The 23518-nt window shown below is 33.6% G+C and overlaps 1 protein-coding gene across 1 annotated transcript; it reads left to right on the plus strand.

Annotated features, from left to right (window-relative positions):
* Positions 1–16381: 16381 nt before the first annotated feature.
* On the plus strand, positions 16382–21651 carry LOTGIDRAFT_220528 (hypothetical protein). The gene is made up of 6 exons (XM_009064495.1): positions 16382–16492; positions 16956–17109; positions 17670–17797; positions 19230–19328; positions 20007–20234; positions 20505–21651. Exons 1-6 carry the CDS (start codon positions 16411–16413, stop codon positions 21023–21025), a joined length of 1212 nt encoding a protein of 403 aa, XP_009062743.1. The 5' UTR covers positions 16382–16410; the 3' UTR covers positions 21026–21651.
* Positions 21652–23518: the final 1867 nt, after the last annotated feature.

A 23518-nucleotide genomic window follows, 5' to 3' on the forward strand; every position in this document is an offset into this window, starting at 1 on the left:
TTAACCAAAATATGAACAATTTTGTCTTAAAATTGACATAATATGAGCTCATGTTCACTTTTTATAAACGCAAAGACTCACAGTATAGTAAAGTAACCTAATTTCGTGGAAACCTATTATTCGTGGATTTTAGGAAATGATTAAGAATTTACATGAGCGACCTTGCGCGACCTCCGCATTAGTTTGTTTTGATAAACATGGGTTTTCTGTACAATATCAGCTAGTAGAATGAATCCAGTATTTTCAAGCAAGGTAAAATGTTTTAATGTATACTTTGACAAATACAAAATGGCGGATTTCAGTTATTACCAAACGTCACCATTTTTTTTCGGCCGAATTTCCTTATAATCCCAAGCGGTAATCGGAATTCCAAGTGTCGTCTGCTAGAATGTAGTCCAACGAATGAAGTCACGTGATCAACTAGCGGATTCCGTGTCAGCAGAAAATTTCGATGGAACACAAAGTGGACCATATTTTTATGTTGTTTCAGTGACTTTTAGCAATAAATCACGCTACGTATCTTATTGTGTCAGTCACTATTTTTTTTAAAATCGTGAGAAAATTGGTCATATTACCTGTTGGTTAGTCTTCCATCATGTCCACTATTCTTGATGGGCTAGAGTCTCGAGCTGTAAGTCTATCTTGCGCCATTTTCTTCTGGGACTGGAATGTAATCGGCCGAACTTGATTGGGAAAATCACGGCCTCTTAGACCAAGTGACATACGACTGATGAAATACGACTGATGTTTTGGGTGCCGTTAGCGATTTAATCCTAATGGGAAAATTCCCTCTTCTTAATCCATATGCAATTAAATGAAATGTAACTAATGTAATGACGAAATATTCATTTGAATGTCGATATAACACACGTTCAGACGTCAACATATATTCAATGTTTAAGTTCGTGGTCGAAGGGGACAACTTTTGATAACACTATTTGAGGTGTTTTGTGAGAATAAGCTCTATTTTTAGTGTACATGAACACTTCACTAGTACGATATGAGTAATGATACACACGAAGCAGTGCGATGATTGATAATTTAATGTGTATAACTACACTTAAGGCAAAGTTAACACTTAAATAAGCGTAACATAACACGATATCTAGTGTTTTTAAAAATACGTAATACATCTTAAAGGTGTAACCCAAAGATTATTCCCATTAGAGTGTGAACGTGGTGTAAACACTTCATTTAGCGTATTCATGCACTATCGGGGTGTTTTTAACTTACACCTCATAGGTGTATTTCAAAATCATTCAATTACACCTTAAACGGTGTAAGAATAAGAATACAACATTAATAGTGTTAACTTTACACCGATTTGGGTACATAATAACAACTAGTTTTTACAGTTATAATTATAAAAAAGTAATTAAAAATTAATGGTCTTCCATAAACTCAAAGCGAGCTTATTTCACACCTTTGTAGTTTTGTTAATGACTATTGTGGTATTAATATTTGATAAACAGCAAAAGAATGGTAGGTTATAATACTTTTTTTAAACCTTAGACCTGAAAATAAAAATTCCTAATCATATAAAAGGAAAAATTCTTCACATGATCTATTAAAACAATTCATTGTAAAGTGTGATGGTTTTAATGAAAATGTAAAGAATCCACTGTTTAAACTGGCGCAGTAAAGAATCACGTTTTATAAAAAATGTGAAGCATGCATTTTTTGTAGAAAAAACGTGATATTGTTAACGGGTGTACATTGATATTTTCTGGTTAACTCGACATTTGATATCTTATGGATTAAGTATTGTTCTGTTTCTTTTCTAGATTTCAATTGTACTTTTATTTCTATAATGCCATTCATACACAGATGCCTTAGACATTGATCCCCCACTTCATTTTTATTTTCTTTCTTACAATTTTTATTGATCTATTCACTTGCTAATGCAACACACAAAGCCTATATTCTATAACTAACAGTTATATAACATCATGCTCTGTACAGCGCAAACCGCCTACAACCTATGGCAAGATATCAGGACAGCGGCATTAGCCTGCTCTTTTTCGATTTCAAACTGTCGAGGGATCTTTAACGTGCACAGCCTGTAGCCTGCGGGGCCTCGGTTTATTGTCCCATCCGAACGGCTATGCTTTTTCCATGTCAGCCCCTCTTACCTGCATCACTGACAGGGGGAAACCAGGTTGAAAAATCCGAAGGTATTATCTCGACCTATGCCGGGATTGAACCCTGGACCCTCAGGTTAGCGAGCAAGCGTCTAACTCACTGAGCTACTGCGGCTCCCGCCTATGTGTTCAAGAAACATTCTGTATGGTGGGTGATATGCCGTTGGTTTCCAGGTACTCTGTCAGTGGCTTACAAGCGGGTTTCAGTCCAGTGCATTGAATGAGGACATGTAATCATGTGGCAACGTGGTCGCATCGACATTAAAATGGCGTTGAATTAATGGTTTCGTAGTACATTGGTCCGGAGTCTGGTTACCAGTTTGCAGATGGCTACAGGTGGATGGTTTGGTTTGGTATCTTCGGATCAATCTGGTATCTATTGGTGTCGAGGTTTCGTAGCATGTCAGCCCATTTCTGGTTGATCCTAGAAGATACGATACTGCAGAATACCGAATAAGAGTGTTCTACAGGCTCGATATCTTTCAGACTCGGGCTTTCCTTGGCACAACAATCTGATCATTGTCAGGGATTGAGACATGCGATGGGACCCATACTTATTCTATCTTGTGGTTGTTGTTTTAAGCTGAAATGATTAGATATCGGCTTCTATTTTAACACGAGGTGTCTGAGGATCAATAAGCAAAACTATCGTCAAAAGACAAGATTTTACAAGAAGTGTTCCCTTTTTGACGAGAATTCAATGTGAGTAAAAAATCCACACAACCATCCTGTCCAAAACTTCCTAATCAAATCTTGGAGTCAATCTTTTACGAGGATTAAATTTTAAATCGTCTTTACATTCAGGAGCTACATTGGCCGAATAAAAAGTGGTTCGGAGTAAGAACCGGAGCGTCTATATTATCACTAACATAACACTAGAGTTCACAAGTCCTTCAACATGTACTATCGCACTTAATAAATCTTCATTAATATCAGCATGGCCTAATATAACCAGTAGCCCTTTCTTAATTAATGATTCGAATACTCCTTCGAAATAGGGTGATAATGGAGGATTAAATGCCCATTCTATTCCACTATTGGCTAAAGAAGTTCCAATCTTGTCTGTGTCTAAACAAGATACAAGTTCTCGAAGTTCACCTTTTTGCACCTTTTATCCGAAAGTACTTGAAGAGGCTATCCTCTGTGAATAACAAAACGATCAAACGCACAAAGAAAACTATCAGAGTCCAATTTCCACGAAAGTTCCAAAAGAAATTCCGGTAAAGGAGCCATTATCTGTGAAGCTGGTTTTCTGTTATAGCGACGACATTCCTGACACTTAAATCTTACATTTTTATCACTTCACTGGCACGAAGAATCCAATACTTAGCACGAAAATCAGCTCATGTATGCGAAGTTCCACTATTGTGATTTTCACGATAATGAGTAATCTCGATATCTCACTCTTCTTAGGCAAAGTGATAGGATTTTTAGAATCATACGACAAAAGTTCAGCCTTCTGTAAGCGTCCATTAACACCATTAACCATTGTCTAAGAATGGCTGCAAACTTTACAATTGAGATTTCTTGTCAACTCGATGTCCCTATCTAATATCACTAAGTTCTTCAGGAAAGGTTTCAGATTGTGCATAAGCAATCAAAGTTTTTTTAGATCGTCTTAATTCCTTGACAACTTTATTATACTGATCCCCTACACGATTAGACATAAAAGATTTATTAATTCTAGATTCACCTCTTATTCAAAATAAAATGCTCTGGATATCACTTCAGTACGTGATCTATGTGTAAAAGTCTTTGACAATCGAAGGCCTATAACGGCTCTAGTTGAAACAACTTTAAGGGGAAAAACTCTGGTCTGTGAAGCTATAAGATTTACAGATACAGAATTGTCTTTATATAAACAACGAAGATCTGAAACTGCAGCATAAGCTGACTCTGACGCGTCTAAGTATGCACGGTTCTCTGAACTTCAGGGGACGAAACAGAAACTAAACACCTATCTATATTAATCTGATGAAGCAATGGTAATTCAGAAAACCAATTACTCCAAGACAAACATAAATCTTAAGGCAATGACTGATCCCAATCAATACCTCGAACCCAAGTCTGCTGAATGCCTATCTTAGCCATACTTAACTGTATAAGTTTGAATAATATTGCTGTTTTACTGACAACAAATCTAACGACAGTCTAGAGGCACAACTACCAACTGGTGCATCTTTTACTTGTACAACTATTTGAAAGGAATTTTCTTATCTTAAATCTACCTTGTTCTAACAAGTCTGAAATCTCTTGTCGAAGGTCTACAGCTTCAGAAACTTAACTAACATTATGTAACAAATCATCAACATACATGGATTTTAAAATAGACTCCCAAGCTAATTTATAATTTTCAACATTATTTAGAGCATGTTCTCTGAAAACTCAATTAGAAAGAAAAGGGAACAAACTATTTTCCGAAACTAATCGTTGGTACTCAAAAACAGACTGATCGAACTCTTTCCAGAGAAATCCATGAAACTCTATATTTTGACTTTATACAAATTCATTTCAGTAATATCAGCAGCAACTGCTATAGGACTATTTCTAAATCCCAATAGAACATCTACCAATTCCTCATGTAACTTAGGACCAACATGGATACAATCATTTAAGGACTTACTATTAAACCTAGACGCAGCATCCATAACTATCCTAACTTTAATTGTATCCTTATCTAACCTTACCACAGGGACATGGGGTCAAATACCAAGTTTTATCTATATCTTATTTACATGACACAACCTCTTTAGAATATCCTTTATATACATATATCAGCTCTATTTTTTAACGAACGTTCTAAATTATCTAATCTCAACATAGCTATTTTAACATTATTGGCTCATTATCTTTCCAAGGAATATCTACACTATAACGACCATCAAATTGCCAAGAATCCCTAGTTTTAACATTTTAGCTTGTTGTCATCTACTATAATGAGTCAGAATGCATTCCACTAACTTCCAATTCCCACATATGCCTAAGCAACGAATTTGTTTCCTCGTTCCGATTCAAGAAAAAAGTATGAGCAAAAGGATTATTCGGAAAGTTAACCTGTGAATCACCTAATGGGCCTACACATGTCCATCCTAACGGTGTGAGCCTTGCGACTGTTTCTCTATAATTGCCTAATATTTTCTGCAATCGATCTATGAACTTCTGGACAATTCAGATCTATCAAAATATCAATCCTTCGATTAGTCAACATTGGAAAATTTAAACCTCTCAAATGAGGTCACCTAAAAGAATAACCAATATTGTCACCTGATGCAGCGGATTAGTATATGCAATGGAACTATCTTGACCTGTACTAGGGTGCCTAGAATTTTCAATTTGCAAATGTCTATAAGTCCTATTACAATTATTAATATCACAATGGGGAAAAATTTTCACCACGATCAGAACAAGATAAGCAAAAGAAACAAATATGTTTAACTCTAGCTACTTGCCATCTTTCAGAAACGGGTAAACGGTGAAATTAGGGACAATCTACTAAACGATGGGGATCATTACACAAATAACATTTCAATTTATCAAGATAATTCTGACTAGTGGCATAAGTATGAGTACGACAAGGTTTCACTGTAGGGGGCAATAAGCCATCTGCTTCCTCTTGAGCTTCAATACGTAATCTAACTTCGGTGGCAAACAACCAAGCATGCAAAGTTTCTAAATTTTCTTCACGTCTTTCTAATGTAACCCATCTTTTGTAATGTGTAATATTGGCGATCGACAACTTTCTTCTATACGACCTTCCTCCTTTAATGAAACTTTTGACATCTCTAATTTATCAGCAAAAACAGGTTTCCTGTGTTGTACAGCATGTAAATGTCGAAGTATATCTCTACGTTGTCCACCATACTTTTCATCTAATCTCTCCATAGCAGCTTGATAACCTATGGAACTAACTGGAAAGCATTCTATTGCCTTCAAGGCTTCGTCGTCTAGGTACGGCTTGAGTTGCAGCATTTTAAAACTGTTACTACAGCTGAACTGGTCCACTACTTGGTTTAATGTTCTTTTAAAAAATTGTATTCCCTCTAAATACTGGAATGCATACGCGTTTTAACTGCTGGTAGGCTTACATGTCTTTGTCTTTTTGGTATGTCTATGGCATAGCCTAGTAGAAGAATTGGTAGTCTGATTCTCCTCATTTTCTTCGAAATCTACGGAGTCATTCGATTGACTAAATGGTCCTAATCGCTGGGACGATTGGTGCCATGACAAGGATTATGGACTAAGTGTACCTTTCAGATTATTTTCTGGAAGTGCTACTTTAACTTTAGTTCCAACACGGTCAAAGGGGAGCAACTCCAGTTATAATTATTAGATTTATTAAAAGCTATTTGATTGGCTGCCAAAGCCTTGTAGAGCTTACGAGCCTACTGATTGGCTCCATTCTTATAATACTTATGTTTTCCATTATCTTCAGGTAATAATTATTTGTCATATCTTAAATCATTGTGAATTATTACAAAGGCATTCAAGCACACTTTGAGCTGTGTTTTGTTCCATGGAAAGATTGTATTATATATCTTTTGTGCATTTTGTTGTGAAACATACATGTGTACAGGTCAAGAAAAAAAATCTGGAGACTTGCCTTGAAAAATCTGGAGATTTGGTGAAAAGCACGTAAATTCATGATTTGAAACTCTAAATTGATTATTATTTTTTTTAAAATAAGCCTTAAGCCTTGTAAATTAATTAAATTGATCGTGGGCCTACATTACACCGTTGACTTAATCACAATTAACAAATCTATAATAGGTATAGGCCTACTCAAGCAAAATTATTCTAGAAATAGTGCCTGTTATTTCAAGTTTAGGGGCCCAAAAAATTAATATTGTCATTCTTCAGTAATGATTGAATCAAAAATAATGTCCAGGTGAAATGATGTGAAATGAAAACTGAAATCATAGCGAGATTCCAGAAATTTCCGAGTTATTGTAAACTTGTATTTTATTGTCACCATTAATCAACCAATGCCTTGGCATTTTTAAAATTACTATGCATATAAACCTTGTACACTGTAAAAAAAATTTCCTTCGATTAACAGAAAAAATTCCGGCAGCTGATTTACCAGAATTTAAATTTTGCCTTCAGTTATATAACAGAATTTCTTGTAAAATATTTGCTTCAAATAACAGAAATATTTTACTACAAAATCTGTTAAAGTGAATTTCTGTAAAGGAAGAACAAGAAATGGTGTATGCAAAATCTACAAAGTGTCACTCTGTACAGAATGACTAATAATATTTCCTGTAATTAACAGAAAATAGGAAGGATATTCTGGTAAATCTGCTGCCGGAATTTTTCCTTCCAGTTCTGTAAAAAAACAGAATTTTAAAAAGGATATTCTGGTAATAAATCTGTTGCCAGAAATCATTTTCATTTTACTGTAAAATAACAAAACATTTCAACTTTATGTGTTTATTGGTATTATTTGTGCAATGAACATAATCAGAGAAAATGATGTTAACTACACCTTTAATTATACATACAACTGAAAATGTGGGCGTATAAAAACAATCTCTTGCATAAAAACAAATGATGAACTTGAAATACATACTCATCACTAATGACATCTTTAACACATCTTTTAATGACATTCTCATAACTAATGACATCTTCATAACGTTCTGATTTAACTAATTTGGATTTAACTAATGTCTTTTTTTATTTATGTTGACACTCTTTTCTCCACATTGCCCATATTTTATTAATATTGACAGAACTTCAAGGACCTGTGGTCCACTTCACTTTTTTTAGTGTTCCACATGGTTATAAGACTCCATCATCCAACACAATACTGTTTATGATGCAACTCTAATCATTATTATAAGGCCTAATTGTTTTTGATGTGCACAGTTAATTGTTGCTCGTTCAAAAGTCAGGTCAAGTCTCATAATGCTCCGTAACTTTTAGCTGGTAAATAATGGCAGAAACTCTAAAGAAAGGGAAAAGGTGACATACCTGAAAAGATAAATTTAAAATGAGAAGATATTTGTTGTGCTAACGTACTGTAGTAGTGTAGTAATAGTAGGGCACTGGATCTTTTAGTTCGAGAAATCCAGAGTCCAATTTGCCCTCGTTTACAAATTTTGTAATGCCTCGCCTACGTGGTGGGTCCTAACATTGAGTGTAAACGGTTAAGGTTTATTGACAAAAATATTAATGACAAAATTCTCATTCCTTGTATTCTTTTACTCTGGTGCAATCATAACCATAAAAGGCTGAAAAAGCGAGGATGTACAAAAAACAGAAAAAGAAATTATAAATTAAAAATAATAAAATAGTAAAGGCATAAGACAGCAGGTTGCACAGTTTGACATCAATAAGACATTGCATATGTTATTAATAGTAGGTACAAACATTTTATATAGTGTCACATGTACAAAGTTGGTGGGAAAACTGACTTGAGGGATCTATGCATAATTTGGCGCCATTTTGTCGGGTTTGTTTACATTTTGGTAAAAGTTTTCAGACAGCATGAACAAATATAAAATTGCAATAGAAATTATGGATCCTGTGATATTTCATATCGTTGGAGGTTTTCTTATGTAATCGGGTATAAACTTACATTGCGGTTGGCTAAACCTGAAGAATTAGAGAAATGAATTTGAGGACTTCATTGCCATAAAAACATTATTAATTTTTCTACTCTCTTAGACTGAAGAGTTCTAAACAGAAAGATGACTCTTGACAAGACTGATCTAAGTTTCAGACCACAAATACCACACATGTATAAAGTGATAAAATGGTAACATTACAAATTTATTTAGGCAATAATTAAAATACACTCACCTGTGAATTTGTATTCAGTGATCATTTCCACTCTACCCACGACCAAGTAAGCTAAGCCTAGTCTTGTTCATCATGTAGGATAAATTTAAGTCATTTTGTCGTTGTCCCCACACGCTTAAAATTCAGTAAAACATTTTGCAGTTTTTGACAAAGGGTGATAATAGAACAGGAATGAGTGATGGAATATCGGGTCAGCATTCCAAGTTCTCCATGCATCTCACCATATTAAATTTAATTTAAGAAATTCACAAAAATCTCTTCGACGTAGCCTTGTTTTGATGTGGGATAAGATGGCGGCGTGACGATAAACTGACCTCGTGTCTTTACCGATGACGTCATACCTACTTTGATTAACAGGTCGAAACTATCATAACGCAAAATCACAGTTTCCGTAAATTAACAGCAATCCTGTTATAATTTTCCGTAAGGAAACATAAAGTTCCTGTCAAAAAAACAGTATGACCACGCATGCGCAGACTTCGCTTATCTACAGACAAGTTTGGAAAAAAATGATAATAACACAGAATTTACGTAAATTTACTGACAAATAACGTAATTGTTCTTAAATGACATACGACCAAGATTAATTTACGTAAAATAACATATTTCCTTATTGCGGAACTAACATTCTGTTAATGTAAGAACAAAGTCCGTAAATCAACAGAAAAATATATATATCAGCAGAAATTTACGTATATCAACAGAAAATATCAAGTAAATTTCTGTAAAAAAAACGGACTTTTTTTACAGTGTAGGGGAAGGATAGGTAAATCTGCCATAGGGGTTTTATTGATAAGATAAAATAGTTGTAATCTTTATTCATAAATATTATAATACAAGAATTATCACGTAATTATGTCAATGTTCCCCAATATGAATTAGCCTCGGAACATTAAGGTAAGGAGTTAGTATTTCTGACGCACTTAAGCGTTATCCAATATTTTCCATTGCGCAGCAACCTATGGACTCTCTCATGGTTACGTTGTTATGTAATTACTGTAGACCACTCAAGAGAATAATGGAAAACGGTCTCATAATGGGGGTGGTCTCTTAGAACAGAATCGTGTCAGAAAAAACGCCACAACTATTTTGTAAGTAAAATTATTGACGTCAACATTTCTGGCGAACACAATAGAGATCTTGGTCAAGTTCGAAATTGACAATCTTTCAGTGAACGGTTTTTGAGTTATTGCCCTTGACTAAGGAAAAACTCGTCAAAATTTGTTTGTGAACACAATAGGGATACTGTTTTCAACTGATTTTAATGAAATTTGGTGTGATTATTTATATTGATGAGATCTTGGTCAAGTTCGAATTTGACGATCCGTCGATGAACGGTTTTTTATACGCCCACATTATAATACTTTATTGTGGTCGCATATTGAAGGTGGTTGTTAGTAGAGGTGGTCTCGTGAGCAGGATTAAAGTTAATATCGTCATACTCCGTATCTTTTCCTTTTATCTTCAGTCTACCTGGTGATCTAATTCAATATTTCTGTCAATCCCTCATGGCATTTAAACATTATTCCAAAGTTTTTAATGAAATGAGAAGCATATATTGTCGTCACACATGCCCGTCCGTCCACAATTGCTCGTAAACACTCTACAAGGCACAATTCTTGACTGATTTCGACGAAACTTGGTATGTCCGTTTGTTATCACCCAAGGATAAACCCCATTTAAAATCAGAAAGATTGAAAATTAATTAGTATGAGTTATTGCCCTTGTTCTTGAAACGCTCGTAAACACTCTAGTAGGCGCAATTCTTGGCGGATTTTGATGAAACTTGGTGTGAGAGCTTGTTATCACCCAAGGATGAACCCCATTTAAAATCAGAAAGATTGAAAATTAATCAGTATGAGTTATTGCCCTTATTCTTAAAACGCTCGAAAACACTCTAGAAGGCGCAATACTTGACGGATTTTGATGAAACTTGGTGTGAGAGTTTGTTATCACCCAAGGATGGACCCCATTTAAAATCAGAAAGATTGAAAATTAATTAGTATGAGTAATTGCCCTTATTCCTAAAACGCTCGAAAACACTCTAGAAGGCGGAATTCTTGACGGATTTTGATGAAACTTGGTGTGAGTGTTTGTTATCACCCAAGGATGAACCCCATTTAAAATCAGAGAGATTGAAAATTAATTAGTATGAGTTATTGCCCTTGTTCTTGAAAACGCGTTCAATTTTAGCTTCTAAACACTCTAGAAGAAGGCCTTCGATAAAGTGCCACATAAAAGATTTCTGATTAAATCCCATGGCATCTCTGGTCCTCTACTGAAATGGATCGAGAATTTTCTACATAACAGGAAACAAAGAATAACTGTAAACCAAGCAAACTCCCCCTGGATGAAGGTTTATAGCGGAGTACCTCGAGGCAGTGTTTCAGGCCCCGTTCTCTTCATCTTCACAAATGATACCTCCGAAGCAGTGCAATCCATGATAAAACTCTTTGCTGATGACACCAAATGGGTCGGAATGGAATTGGCAAGAAATAGCAGATGAACTTCAATGAACTGACAAATGCAAGTCTCTACACTTTGGTTTCAACAACACCCGCCATCAGTACCACATGATCTCAGATATAATCCAACACCATTCAAACAAGATTCTGAGGAGAGAGACCTAGGTATAATATTCCTAGACAATTTAGTACACATATTTCAACGAGCGTGAGAAAGGCTAACAGACTAGTCGGAGTGGTAAAAAGAACTTTTAAAAACATGAGACAGGAGATGCTAGTACCACTCTAAAAATCATTGATACGCCCTCATCTTGAGTGCGCAGTTACTGTTTGGCATCCAGTAAGTGAAAATGACAGTTGAAATTTGGCGACCAATGTGGACAAGTTTTGTTACATAACTTCTTAACTAATGCAGAAATCAAGACAATTCAATCGCCTTAACCTACGTTTTGTGGCTCTAGGGATCCAATGGTGTCAGATACTAAATGTCGCATACGGCCTATGGCTTCCATCTCAATATCTTATTAAGCAGGCCTAGTTTTACCACAGACAGAATAACAGTATAGGAGTAAAACTAGTTATGTAACAAAACTTGTCCACATTGGCGACCATTTTGAAATTCAAGATGGCTACCATACAGGATGCAATTTCCGATGGCCACTGTTGTATTGTTTCTGTGTGCCAGGTTTCATGCTTTTAATGGAAAGTGCACAATCGACCTGTTTTGTGGAGTTAAGCTGCCCCACTATAAGGAACGATAACTTTCGCCACACTATTCTGCTAAATGTGGTCAAAACATAGCCTACCTATCGCACGACAGTAATTTCTAACAATTTTTGACTAGCGTATATAGAGGCAGAAAATCTAAATGCCCCGGAAATTTTTTTACGATACACAAAATTTAAATTTAGGCCCTTTTATCTTTAATCCAACCTTTACAGATCTAGGACTATCACCACATCGTTTAACCGTTTTTCTTTTTTGTCTGCGAAATATTACATAATATATTTTATACCACACTTGAGTGACATGAGGTCTACAGTCTATAAAAAGTAGAAATCGGTAAGATTTTACAATTCTGTGAAATACGAATCCAAGATTTCAAAAACAGAAGGTCTAAAATATAAAAAGAAATAACATGCTGTACTTACTTTAATTCAAGATTAAACTCGATACAGAGCTAGCGGGGTAAAGAGCTAAAATTTGCTATCATACGATGATTATAATTACAAAATTTTATGTTGAAAAAAATATTTATTGTTTCGTTTCATCATACATAATAAAAACATTCCATTTTTTTCGCAGCAATCGTCAAGAAAACGTGTTTTCCAACTTGCGAAAATCAAGACTCAAGATGACTTGTCGCAGTGGCGAAGGAGTCGTATATGTGGGAGAAACCGGATTTCTTTTGTATATATTCAAGTCCACCAAGTTTCGTCCAAATCCGTCAATATTTATGCTCTGTGCCTTGAGATTAATTATGCACTCATTTTTTTCATTTCTTGGGTGTATTCGCACAAGGAACCAATCAATTTTAAATATAATATATCGAATCATTTCGAAATTTCAGAAGTTTACCAAAATCCCTAAACCAGAAAGGGTCCAAATTTGACATTTCAAAAAGAAAACGTCAGTGCCTTAAAAGGGACCTAAAAATGACATCATTGTTTATGCTTCATCTGCTTAAGTCGGATTGTACATGGCGTAAGTATATATATACCGAAATTTTAAAAATTTCAAGGTCTGACTTTAAACGATGTTTTGTTATCTGGACCCGTCCTTTCTAACATTCTGAAAGATGTCTTGATGAAGTTCCGTTTAGGATGAATAGCTATAATTTCGGATCTTGAAAGAAGGTGTTTCATCAAGTTTCCGTTCGCTGTCTATGGTTATGGCCGACCTATTTACCTATAAAAAGACTTTTACTGGGAATTTATGTGACCCAAATTACGGGGTTTCAAGTTACATATACGACAACCTGTGCATTAATCATCAGTATCAAAAAGGTAAAAAGTAAATAGGCCTACCTTAATTTAAGCATTCGTAGCTGTCCGACTCAATATTCAAATGTGAATCTGTGAACACCTGATAGAACCCAGCTGACTTGGCTTCTCGTGGACTTTCAGAGCAAACAGTTTCGTCGACAGAAATGTTCCTCATCTGCGTTGGGCTTAAAAAAGGACCCTAATTGAGAACTGAGGAATATTGACCCAGCCCATCATTTGCCAGATTTAAATGATGGTCCAGAAGTACAGCGATCTGCTTATTGAGTTCAGTATATAATTATTTTGGCTGATGCAGTATATACACTTATAAACGTTTGATAGCCTTACCTTGCCTTTTCAGAAAATTTAGGAATAAAGTTTGTAAAGTCGACTTAGGTGTTATTCTATTTCGAGGAGGGGGGGGGGGGGGGGGGGGGCTGGTTTGATTGACAAATCAAAGCTAGTTATCGTTAAACAATTAAAATATCTCGGTGATGTGGTAAAAATTTGTGAGTAATAAGACACTAAAATTATGAAATCTAGTGGTGTAAAAAGGCTAGATTCATTTGTCGATTTAGGAGCATTGCATGTAGGTGGATGCTTTAGCCGAGCAAACATGTTTCTCGACTCAAAACATCATTTTACTTCAACTATCTCCAGTTTCAGTATTGGTAGTTAGAGATGCCCCCTCACCTGTAGGAAATCTGGGAATTAACGCTACACTTTCTTACATACGAAAGAACTTTTGGATTTTAGGTGCAAGTAGTTGCATTAAGTCTGTGATATCCAAATATATTGTAAGTAAAAAACATGCTGCTAAAATGTCAGATCTACCGGTGAACAGATAGGAGCAGAGCGAATCAACAGTTTAATTCGTCGTGCGTCCATCCTGCAGATGCCGCATCAGAAACTGTTCAATGGTTTGATCAGAGACGTTTCAAATCTTCACGGTGAAGTATCCTTTTCTTTTTGTTCCAAAGGAGATTTCATAAGTTTATAGAAGCTTCCAAACATTTTAAACCAGAATCACGTGATCATGTGACAATATTGACACAGTAACTATAGATAATGGTCGCCATTCAATAAAATGATAAGTTGCACAGCGACAAGTGTAACTTTTACGGTATCTCGTTTGTATATGCAGATATAATATAAACAATGACGTCATTTTTAGGTCCTTTTTAAAGCACTGACGTCATCTTTTTTAAATGTCAAATTTGGACCATTTCTGGTGAAGGGATTTTGGTAAACCTTTAGTAAGTTGTTCTGCACACTTTGTAGTACAAAAAAACACCATAAAACAATTTCTTGCAATTTTTGGGGGGTAATACTCTATATTGATCAGACTATTAAACTCTTTACTACGTCTGATATTGACCAGGTTGTCAAGGGTTTTGTGATATTTGTGAAAATATCCTTATTTATGATAGAATTGCCATTTTCGAATACAGCGAAGCGAACATTTGGTAAATTCAAGTTTGTCCAGTCCAGTAGTACTAGGCTACTGCTTAAAACGTATTATATTGCTTACTTTATAATAACTAGATAAACTGTTAGATCTCGTCAATAGTTATTAATAATTGTGCTTTGACAAATTTTGATGCGCGTATAATCATGATGAAGTTTTATTCATTCAAAACAATGAAACAACATAGTAGGCCTACATAATGCTGAATATATATGGGCAGATATGTACTCAAATTACATAGGAGATCGTTTTAAAATGGTTCAAAGCACAATTATTAATAACCATTGACGAGATCTAACAGTTTATCTAGTTATAATAAAGTAACTGAGTGCTCAGTTGAAAAGATGGTATACAAGATAAACCTGGATTAATTGCAATATGTGGAGATTATCAACTCATTATCATGCCTCTCGATCCATGGCCGATACACTAAACACTATAACACACACATTAAATCACTGATATTGTATACGGCCTTGCTTTTGCATGTTTGACATCAATTTTTATGGGTTGGATAAGGAGGGAAATACTTGCCCTTGTTACAAGGTGTTTCGTAGAGGGGGGTTAAAAGTGTCCTGTTTTAGTTACGTAATTCTAGAATGGCCCCCTATAGGTCTATGCTGAAATTATCAAAATTACAAATTAATTTCAAAAACACAAGCGCAATCGACACTGAACTTGATCATTTTAAAAGATGAAAGCTTGGAATTCTAATGAAGTAATCTACAAAGGGGAAATTATCCTAGACAACGAGAGAGTCAACAAATTTCGATGTATAGCATGTATAGACACTTTTAGCCAAGGGCGGCGATCCTGGGGGTACAGGGGAAATGCCCTCTCCCCGTAACCTTAGTTTCTGACTGGGGAGTGGGGAACATTATATATATTGTCCCCGCCCCAATAAAAATAGCCATTAAAAAAAATACAATTCATTCATTCAATTGAACGCTATAGTTACATAATTATATATTTATAAATAAATATCATCGATCATCCTGATATACATCGATAAGGTAATCGGCCGACGATAATATCTGGCATAATTATCTGGGTATATCCAGTTTGAACTATTAATTGTCCTATAAACTAACCCAACAAAACTATATCTGCGATGCTCTTTTAAAAGACTTAAGTTACAAAATGTTAAAATATCCTACTATCCATTCAAATCATGAGGAAATATTTTAATGAATTATGAGCATTCCATTGCAATATTACCTCATTATAAAATATGAAATATTTCTTTCTCATCCTTACTTAAACACATGTTCTGTTCGATAACGTTTAGAAAGTGAAGCCCTACGGGAACGTGTTAATTTGGTAAATGATCAATTTATTTGTAACGTAAATTCTAAAACAGTTTTAATTCCTTAAATGTTAAATGAAGATTGCAACTTTAATTTTTTGAATTTTTTGAATACACAATAAGTCTGCTGCTCGAAGATTCGAACGCACTATTAATAGTGAGCGATCACGTGATAATCCAAGTCACGTGTTATATTTTCTCGCCACAGTACAAGAAGGGCACTGTCAGAAAAGACAACGTCATGATTGACTGGAGGATGAATTCTGTGTTTTTGTTGCTTTTCTGTGTACAGACAACCATCTCCCTCAATCCAGTAATATTAGGTAATGTTTAAATGTTTTCCACACTCATCATTTTTTATTTCATGAAAGGAAAGCAGAAGGTTAGTTATTTATGTGGTGACTACAGAGAGTTATCTGCCCGTCGCCTGATTTTCTATATTGTTAGATCTATTTTGTAATGTTATATAAATAATAATAATGACTTAAAGCTAAACCAATTTCTTAATAACGACAGTCCAGAAATTGTTCTAATGAAGAGAACTTTAGAACCATATTTTATTTGATTGAAAGTGACATGGAACACTTAAACATTACATCCATGAAAACAGTTCAGCCATCCTCTCTTGCAGCCCTAAAAGCAAGTTTTTCGGGCAAAATTCTAATAACTAGGTTAGAACTTTGGGCAATATCAGATATCAGATTCCCAATAGTTGATGGGGTACCAGTATAGATTTATGATACATGCAGAGACCTCACCTCTAATTTTGATTCTACAATTTTTCAGTACCTGGAGATGGAGGAAGTCAGATACAAGCTAAGCTAGATAAACCATCAGTTGTACATTATTTATGTTCTAAGAAATCTGATTATTATAGTTTATGGTTGAATTTGGAAATATTGGCTCCATATGTTATTGATTGCTTTGTTGATAATATGAGGTAAGTAGCGAGATAGGTGAGAGATTTGACAGTTTGATTTGATGTCAACACTTAATTTAATGATCTCTATTTATAATATAACATCCTGTAGTTTTAGGGATAATGATTTCTTTGAATACACTTCAGTTGCTGCTTATCAAGTTCACACTGAGCTTAAGTTAATGTATGCTATTAATGTGCAAAATTACATTATTCCAGACTCTGTTTTTAAATTTCGAGCTTACTTTCATTATTGCTCAGATTGCTTAATTGGGAACCTACATTAAAATTCTTTATAAAACGAAATAGCAAAATGATTCAATTTTCCTATATGATGACATAAGGAAATTGATATTATGGGGGATTTTTATCAGTTAACTACTGACTTCCTTGTTTAAAGGAAAATATGAAATGATTTATATGGATAAAATATCTTGTATCTTGTTTGGTTCCATATCTGTATGAGAAGGTTTTTGGAGAATTAAAAATAAGTCCCCTCTTTTTTTTTTCTAAACTAAGTACATAACAGTTGGATTTTCTATGAACATTTTGACCTGACATTCAATTTACATTTGTACTAGATTGGTCTATAATGCAACAAGCCGTAATACTACAAATTCACCTGGTGTATTTACTATGATACCTGATTTTGGTAGCACATCTTCAGTCGAATGGTTAGATCCAGATACGATATCTCATTTTACGCGCAGTAAGTTTGATGTTGAACTTTTAGGTTCTGAATTGAAATTATACTCAGGGATCTGATTATTGATGTTGTAGTAACTATATAGGGGATATTAGATAAAGAACAAGTTTTACTGAAATAATTTTCTTTGTTATGGCTAAAGTCAGTTTTCAGAAATCTGAGAATAATTTCAAAACGATCAGAACCTATATATTCAATAATTTGTTATATTTATATTTATTCTACTTTATAATCCTTATATAGGCTAGTTTATAACAGAACAACACATAAAACAAGTAGTCCCCCAGGGGTAATCACAAAGATTCCTGATTTTGGTCATTCTAATTCTGTGGAATGGCTAGATCCTGACACTAAGTATAGCTCTAGTAAGTCTTCACAGTTCACCGACGGTTCCTTTCACTGTATTGCAGGTTTAATGATTGCAAATCTTCAAACTTTTCTATCCTTTTCCACATATTATTCACAAAGCATCTTAATTGTTGCAGTTTTTACTGTTATAAGCACATTTTCTTTCTGCATTAGTGTATTGAATATGGTTGTTTCTATGACCTTTGTCTTAAGACAATGTTTGTCATTAGGATTTTGATGTTATACTGATATTTTAGGTGGTAGAAGCATTGAAAGTTTCTAGATTACAGCTTATTCACTCATGTGAACATAGACATTTATTTTTGAAACTACAAAACAAAAGATCATAAAGGGCATTTTGTATAATGCCAATAAGCTTATATGAAATATTTTTATGGCACTGGTGATTCTTGATTGCCTCCAATCTTCAACAGTTTAAAAGGCTGTAAGCTTGCATGCATAGTTGAGCAAAGATATTTGTTCAAACCATTTATACTATTTAAAACATGTCCTAATTGAAAGTATGTTGGTACTTAAATAATAAAAAAGTTTTGGTGCTTTAAAATTGTTTTTACTCCTTATGTTTTAAATCAGTGCTTCTCAACCTGGGGTGAAAAAAATAAATGGGAGTGAATGGTCAGAAAAGGTATAAGGTTTTATAAGAGAAACTCTCTTATAGAAGCACTGGCCTAGGCCACAAGTAGGGACTATGAATTTCAGCATTTTGGAATACATTAATTTGATAGAAAATTACTTACTTATGGAGAGATTTACAAGATAAATAAATAATTCAGAAATGCAAACCAATTTTTTCAAGGATTTAATAAAAGGGGATCTTATCTATCATGGACAAGAACATTACATTTTTATTCCTTTTGTAAGCAGTCACCAAAGGGTGAAACTCTTAAAAGAGTAAGAAGCACTGTTTTAAACCATGAAACAAAAAGATAATGGCTTTACCAAACAAAATGTTAATATATGGGTTAACCTTTCAATAATTATTTTTCTGTTATTGGAATAATCATATAGTAGAAATACTATTATTGTTAAGTTATTTTTATTTATTCAAGCATTATATTTTTTTCAGCCTCATATTTTGCCCCTATTGTTGACAGTCTAGTAAGCAAAGGGTTCGTAAGAGGCAAGTCAGTTCGTGGTGCACCATATGATTTTAGAAAAGCTCCAAGTAAGTATTATTATATGCCCAAATGAAATTGGGGGGGTCTTGACTGATTTTAACAAAACTTTATATGATTGGTTATAATCACCCAAGGTTGAACCCTATAGAAAAAATATTTAGTATGAGTTATTGCCCTTGTTCTTGAAATGCTCTTAAACACTCTACGAGGTGCATTTGTTGACGGATTTTGACGAAATTTGGTTTGAGTTTTTTTTTAATCACCCAAGGATGAACCCTATTCAAAATCAGAGAATAGACAAAGTTATAGTACAAGTTATTGCCCTTATTCTTGAAAATGTGTTCAATTTAAGCTTGTAAACAATCTAGAAGGATTAATTTTTTACATATTTTGACAAAACTTGGTGTGAATGTATGTTATCGGCTGAGGATGAAGCCTTTGGAAGATCAGAAAAATCGTAATATATTTAGTATGAGTTATTGCCCTTATAATGACTGAAGGTTGAATGTTTCATACTTTTGATTGTTATTGTATTGCCAGATATTTTTATTCAAAATCAAAGCTGACAGTAGGCGTATTTTACCTTGCCTGGCAAGCTATTTTGTAATGATGTTGAGAGAAAACATTTTAAATTTCGCCTATATACCCTGAAAACATTGCAAATTTGTGTGATTTACGCACTGCATTTTATTGAATTATATTTTTCTTTATTTATTTGTTTGTAGATGAATTTGGTGAATACTATGATAATCTGAAAAAATTAGTAGAAGATACATATAGTAAGAATAATAACAGTGCAGTGGTATTATTAGCTCATAGTATGGGTAATCCAACCACTTTATATTTCCTTAATCACCAACCACAAGCTTGGAAAGATAAATATATCAATAAGTTTATAACATTAGCTGGTGTCTGGGCAGGTTCTGTTAAACCAATACGATTATATACATCAGGTTTGTGTTTTTTTCTTCAAAGGACGCTTAACTAAAGCTTGCTTATTTCTGCTATCAATGAAAAAAAAAGTGCAATTCAAATCTAATTTTTCATTTAGTCAAGAATCTTGTTTCTTACAGCCAGAGATTTGTCCCCAGGAATCAAATTGCATTTGATAATTAACAGATTGTTTTCACTGCCACATAATGATAGATATTGTTCAGTAGAAACAATTGATAGTTGCTTCGTTCTGTATGCAAATCTTTCAGATTATTTTCCGTTAATTTCAGGTGATAGTTTAGGAGTTCCTCTTGTAAATCCTAACAAGGTTAGAAAAGAACAGAGATCAATGCCAAGTACAGCCTGGCTTTTGCCTTCTCCAAAATTCTGGAATAAAGATGAAATCCTTGCATATCAGCCAAATAGAACTTATACAGTGAATGATTATAAACAATTTTTTACTGATATCAATTTTTTGGATGGTTATGAAATGAGAAAAGATACTGAAAATTTAATTATGGATCTGAAAGCACCTGGTGTTGAGGTGCATTGTTTACATGGTCATGGACTGCCTACACCTGGTGCTTTTAAATGGGACAATAAAAAAACAATTTGGCCTGATTCTCAGCCATTTCAAGTAAATGATGATGGAGATGGAACAGTGAATATCAGAAGTTTGTTAGCATGCTTATCATGGAATGATAAACAAAAGCAAAAAATATATCATAAAATATTTGCTAAAGCAGAACATATGGCAATATTAAACAATAAAGATGTAATATCTTATATATTATCACATGTTGGACTGTGATAACGTACAATATTTATTATTCCTTTGTTGTTCATGCTCATGATTTTTTTTGATTAATTTTTATTTGGCTTTGTGTTTATGTTTATAGACCTATTGTTGAAAAACAATTTGGTGCCTATTGACTACTAACATTACTAAGTCATTGAAATAAAGTAATTTATTAAATTGAGATAAACTGGTATTGGCATTGGGGTAAATGATCGTTTGAGTTTTTTCAAATGTTCACATAATCAAAATAGTTCGTAGTTCTCCATAAGTTTAACAGATTTAAGTAACAGGCAGCTAGAATTTATATTATTCCATAGAATTGCTTAATAGTTGTAATGTAAATCTATAAGATACCGGTACTATTTTGCAATGCATTTTTCTTGCATTTATTACTCTATGTAGTGGTCTGTTGAATGTAGTGTCATAAAATAATATCTGATCAAATGAATCTTGGCTTCTTACTGCACTGAAATATATTCACACAAATGTAGTAATAAGAAATATTTGTAGAAAGGGTACTTACTTACACTAAAAAGCTAGATTTTTGTGTACATCAGGGTTAAGTATTTTGTTTGACAATTTATAGTCTTCAACATTCACTATAAAGGAGTGTTAATAAATATACCTAATTAGTCTTTACTTGGTTATAGTTAATAATTTTATATATGGTGCCATACTGTAATTATTGACTTTATTGAATCTAAAATTATGAAGACAGTATGTTATTGAAATATTATATACAATATTAAATGATATTGCTGAGCAAGGTATGTTACCTTAATCCCCAAACCACATACACATTGAACAGCAAACTTAACTAAATGAGATAAGAACAAGTGCCAAACTTAAACTTGAAACTCAAACTTGTCAAGTAGTTATCAGATCTGACTACAACTCAGTAAATTATATCGGTAAATATCTTGAGATGTACATAAATATCTGTCTACATTCTAAAAAAAGGTTTCGTTGGAATTCTATTCAATAATTATATTGTTATGATATATATTATTATGTATTTCTTTTGTTTACTAAGATATTTTTTATCTTTAAAAGTTTATTTATGTTTGTTTGTATGAAGTCATGTTTTTTTGTTCACTTTTTGAAACTTTTAACATGTTAAAACAAGATGAGTTTATTGTTTGATATTATGAGGAATTATGCTTTTTTCTGTTGTATACATGTATTAACAGATTAGAGGATTAACTTTCAACAACAAAATCAGGAAAACTTATGCAATATCATCAATTATTATGTATGTTTTTTTAAAGTTGTGTTTAAATCATTCCATTTCTAATCTTAATGAATTGTCTGTCAAGACGAAATTAACAATTACACTTTTAATAGAAAAGTTGTTTAATATTAAGTTGTCTAAGCAAAAATCGTTTTATTCTGGAAATGCCCTTTAGATTCGTCTTGCTACACAATTTTATTTGATTAGTTTGCAGTCCATATAATCAATTGTAATGGTTAATGTAAGAAAAACTAAGAAAAAATATGTAGCACTTGAGCATTGGATATGGCTTTTCGATATCATACTGTCGAAACATTTCATATTTAGTTTGAATATCATTTCAGTGATTATTTATCTGTCATCAGTTGATGGAGAAGGGAAATAAATAAAGGATCTGGTACATCAATAATTGTTTATTCTAAAGTCTGCCATATTTCTTGTATTTGTTGTATTTATTGAAAGTGATTATTTTTCTTATTTGTGTGTTTGATTTTGTATTTAAACAATTTTTTGATGAACATATTAGTGCTTTTTAAAAATTAATGTTACCCATTCATAGCCTCTGTGATCTTACAGTTAATCTCAAACTGTACAGATCTACTGATCGACTATATTGCATTATCTCACATTGTTGCAAACCTGTGGACTGTGGACAGTTTTTCAATTATTATACAGAATTACTGCCCTTGTCCCTTATTATCAAACATGTCTTAGCTTCTTTAGTTTTCGACCCATTTTCACAAGACATAAGTTGACAATATTAGACTGAGGCTTGGCCCGTTTGGTTTTCAACCTATTTTTCTCGAAAAATGTGTACGATAGGTTCAGACCAAAGGCAAGGTCAAGTTGAAAATTTAAGCGGTCGGTGAGGATTTGAGTGTTTTTTTTTCTAATTTTCTTATTAGTTGCCTTGAAAATGTTAAAACACTCGCCTCACGTGTTTATGAACCCATGATTATTGCCCTTGCTGTCATATTGGACGTAGGCCTATTATGAGAAAGAAGAAGTGAAACTAGATGATTAACCCTAACTGATAACCATATAAAGTACAGTCACTATATATAACCAAGACAGGTGGCTAAATACAATGGTTCATCTTATATTGTTGCACCCAGTCATCTTTGGACTAGAATACAAATCCACCACCACAGATTGGAAACAATATTGAAATCCCAAATAACTCTGAATCGAACATAAATACCTACAGACGAATATAATTATTCATTCCGTTTTAAAGAAATCAACATAGCCTACTACGTAAAAAGCGGATGTTG

This window comes from Lottia gigantea (assembly GCF_000327385.1).
Source record: "Lottia gigantea unplaced genomic scaffold LOTGIsca_63, whole genome shotgun sequence".
NCBI classification, from domain to species: Eukaryota; Metazoa; Mollusca; class Gastropoda; family Lottiidae; genus Lottia; species Lottia gigantea.

What these genes read in the sequence shown, in the direction of transcription:
- LOTGIDRAFT_220528 (XM_009064495.1), top strand. Translation starts at nt 16,411, where the DNA reads ATGATTGACTGGAGGATGAATTCTGTGTTTTTGTTGCTTTTCTGTGTA. An exon ending in CCTCAATCCAGTAATATTAG is followed by an intron (nt 16,493 to 16,955) that starts GTAATGTTTAAA and finishes ACAATTTTTCAG; the next exon opens with TACCTGGAGATGGAGGAAGT. An exon ending in AATACGATTATATACATCAG is followed by an intron (nt 20,235 to 20,504) that starts GTTTGTGTTTTT and finishes CGTTAATTTCAG; the next exon opens with GTGATAGTTTAGGAGTTCCT.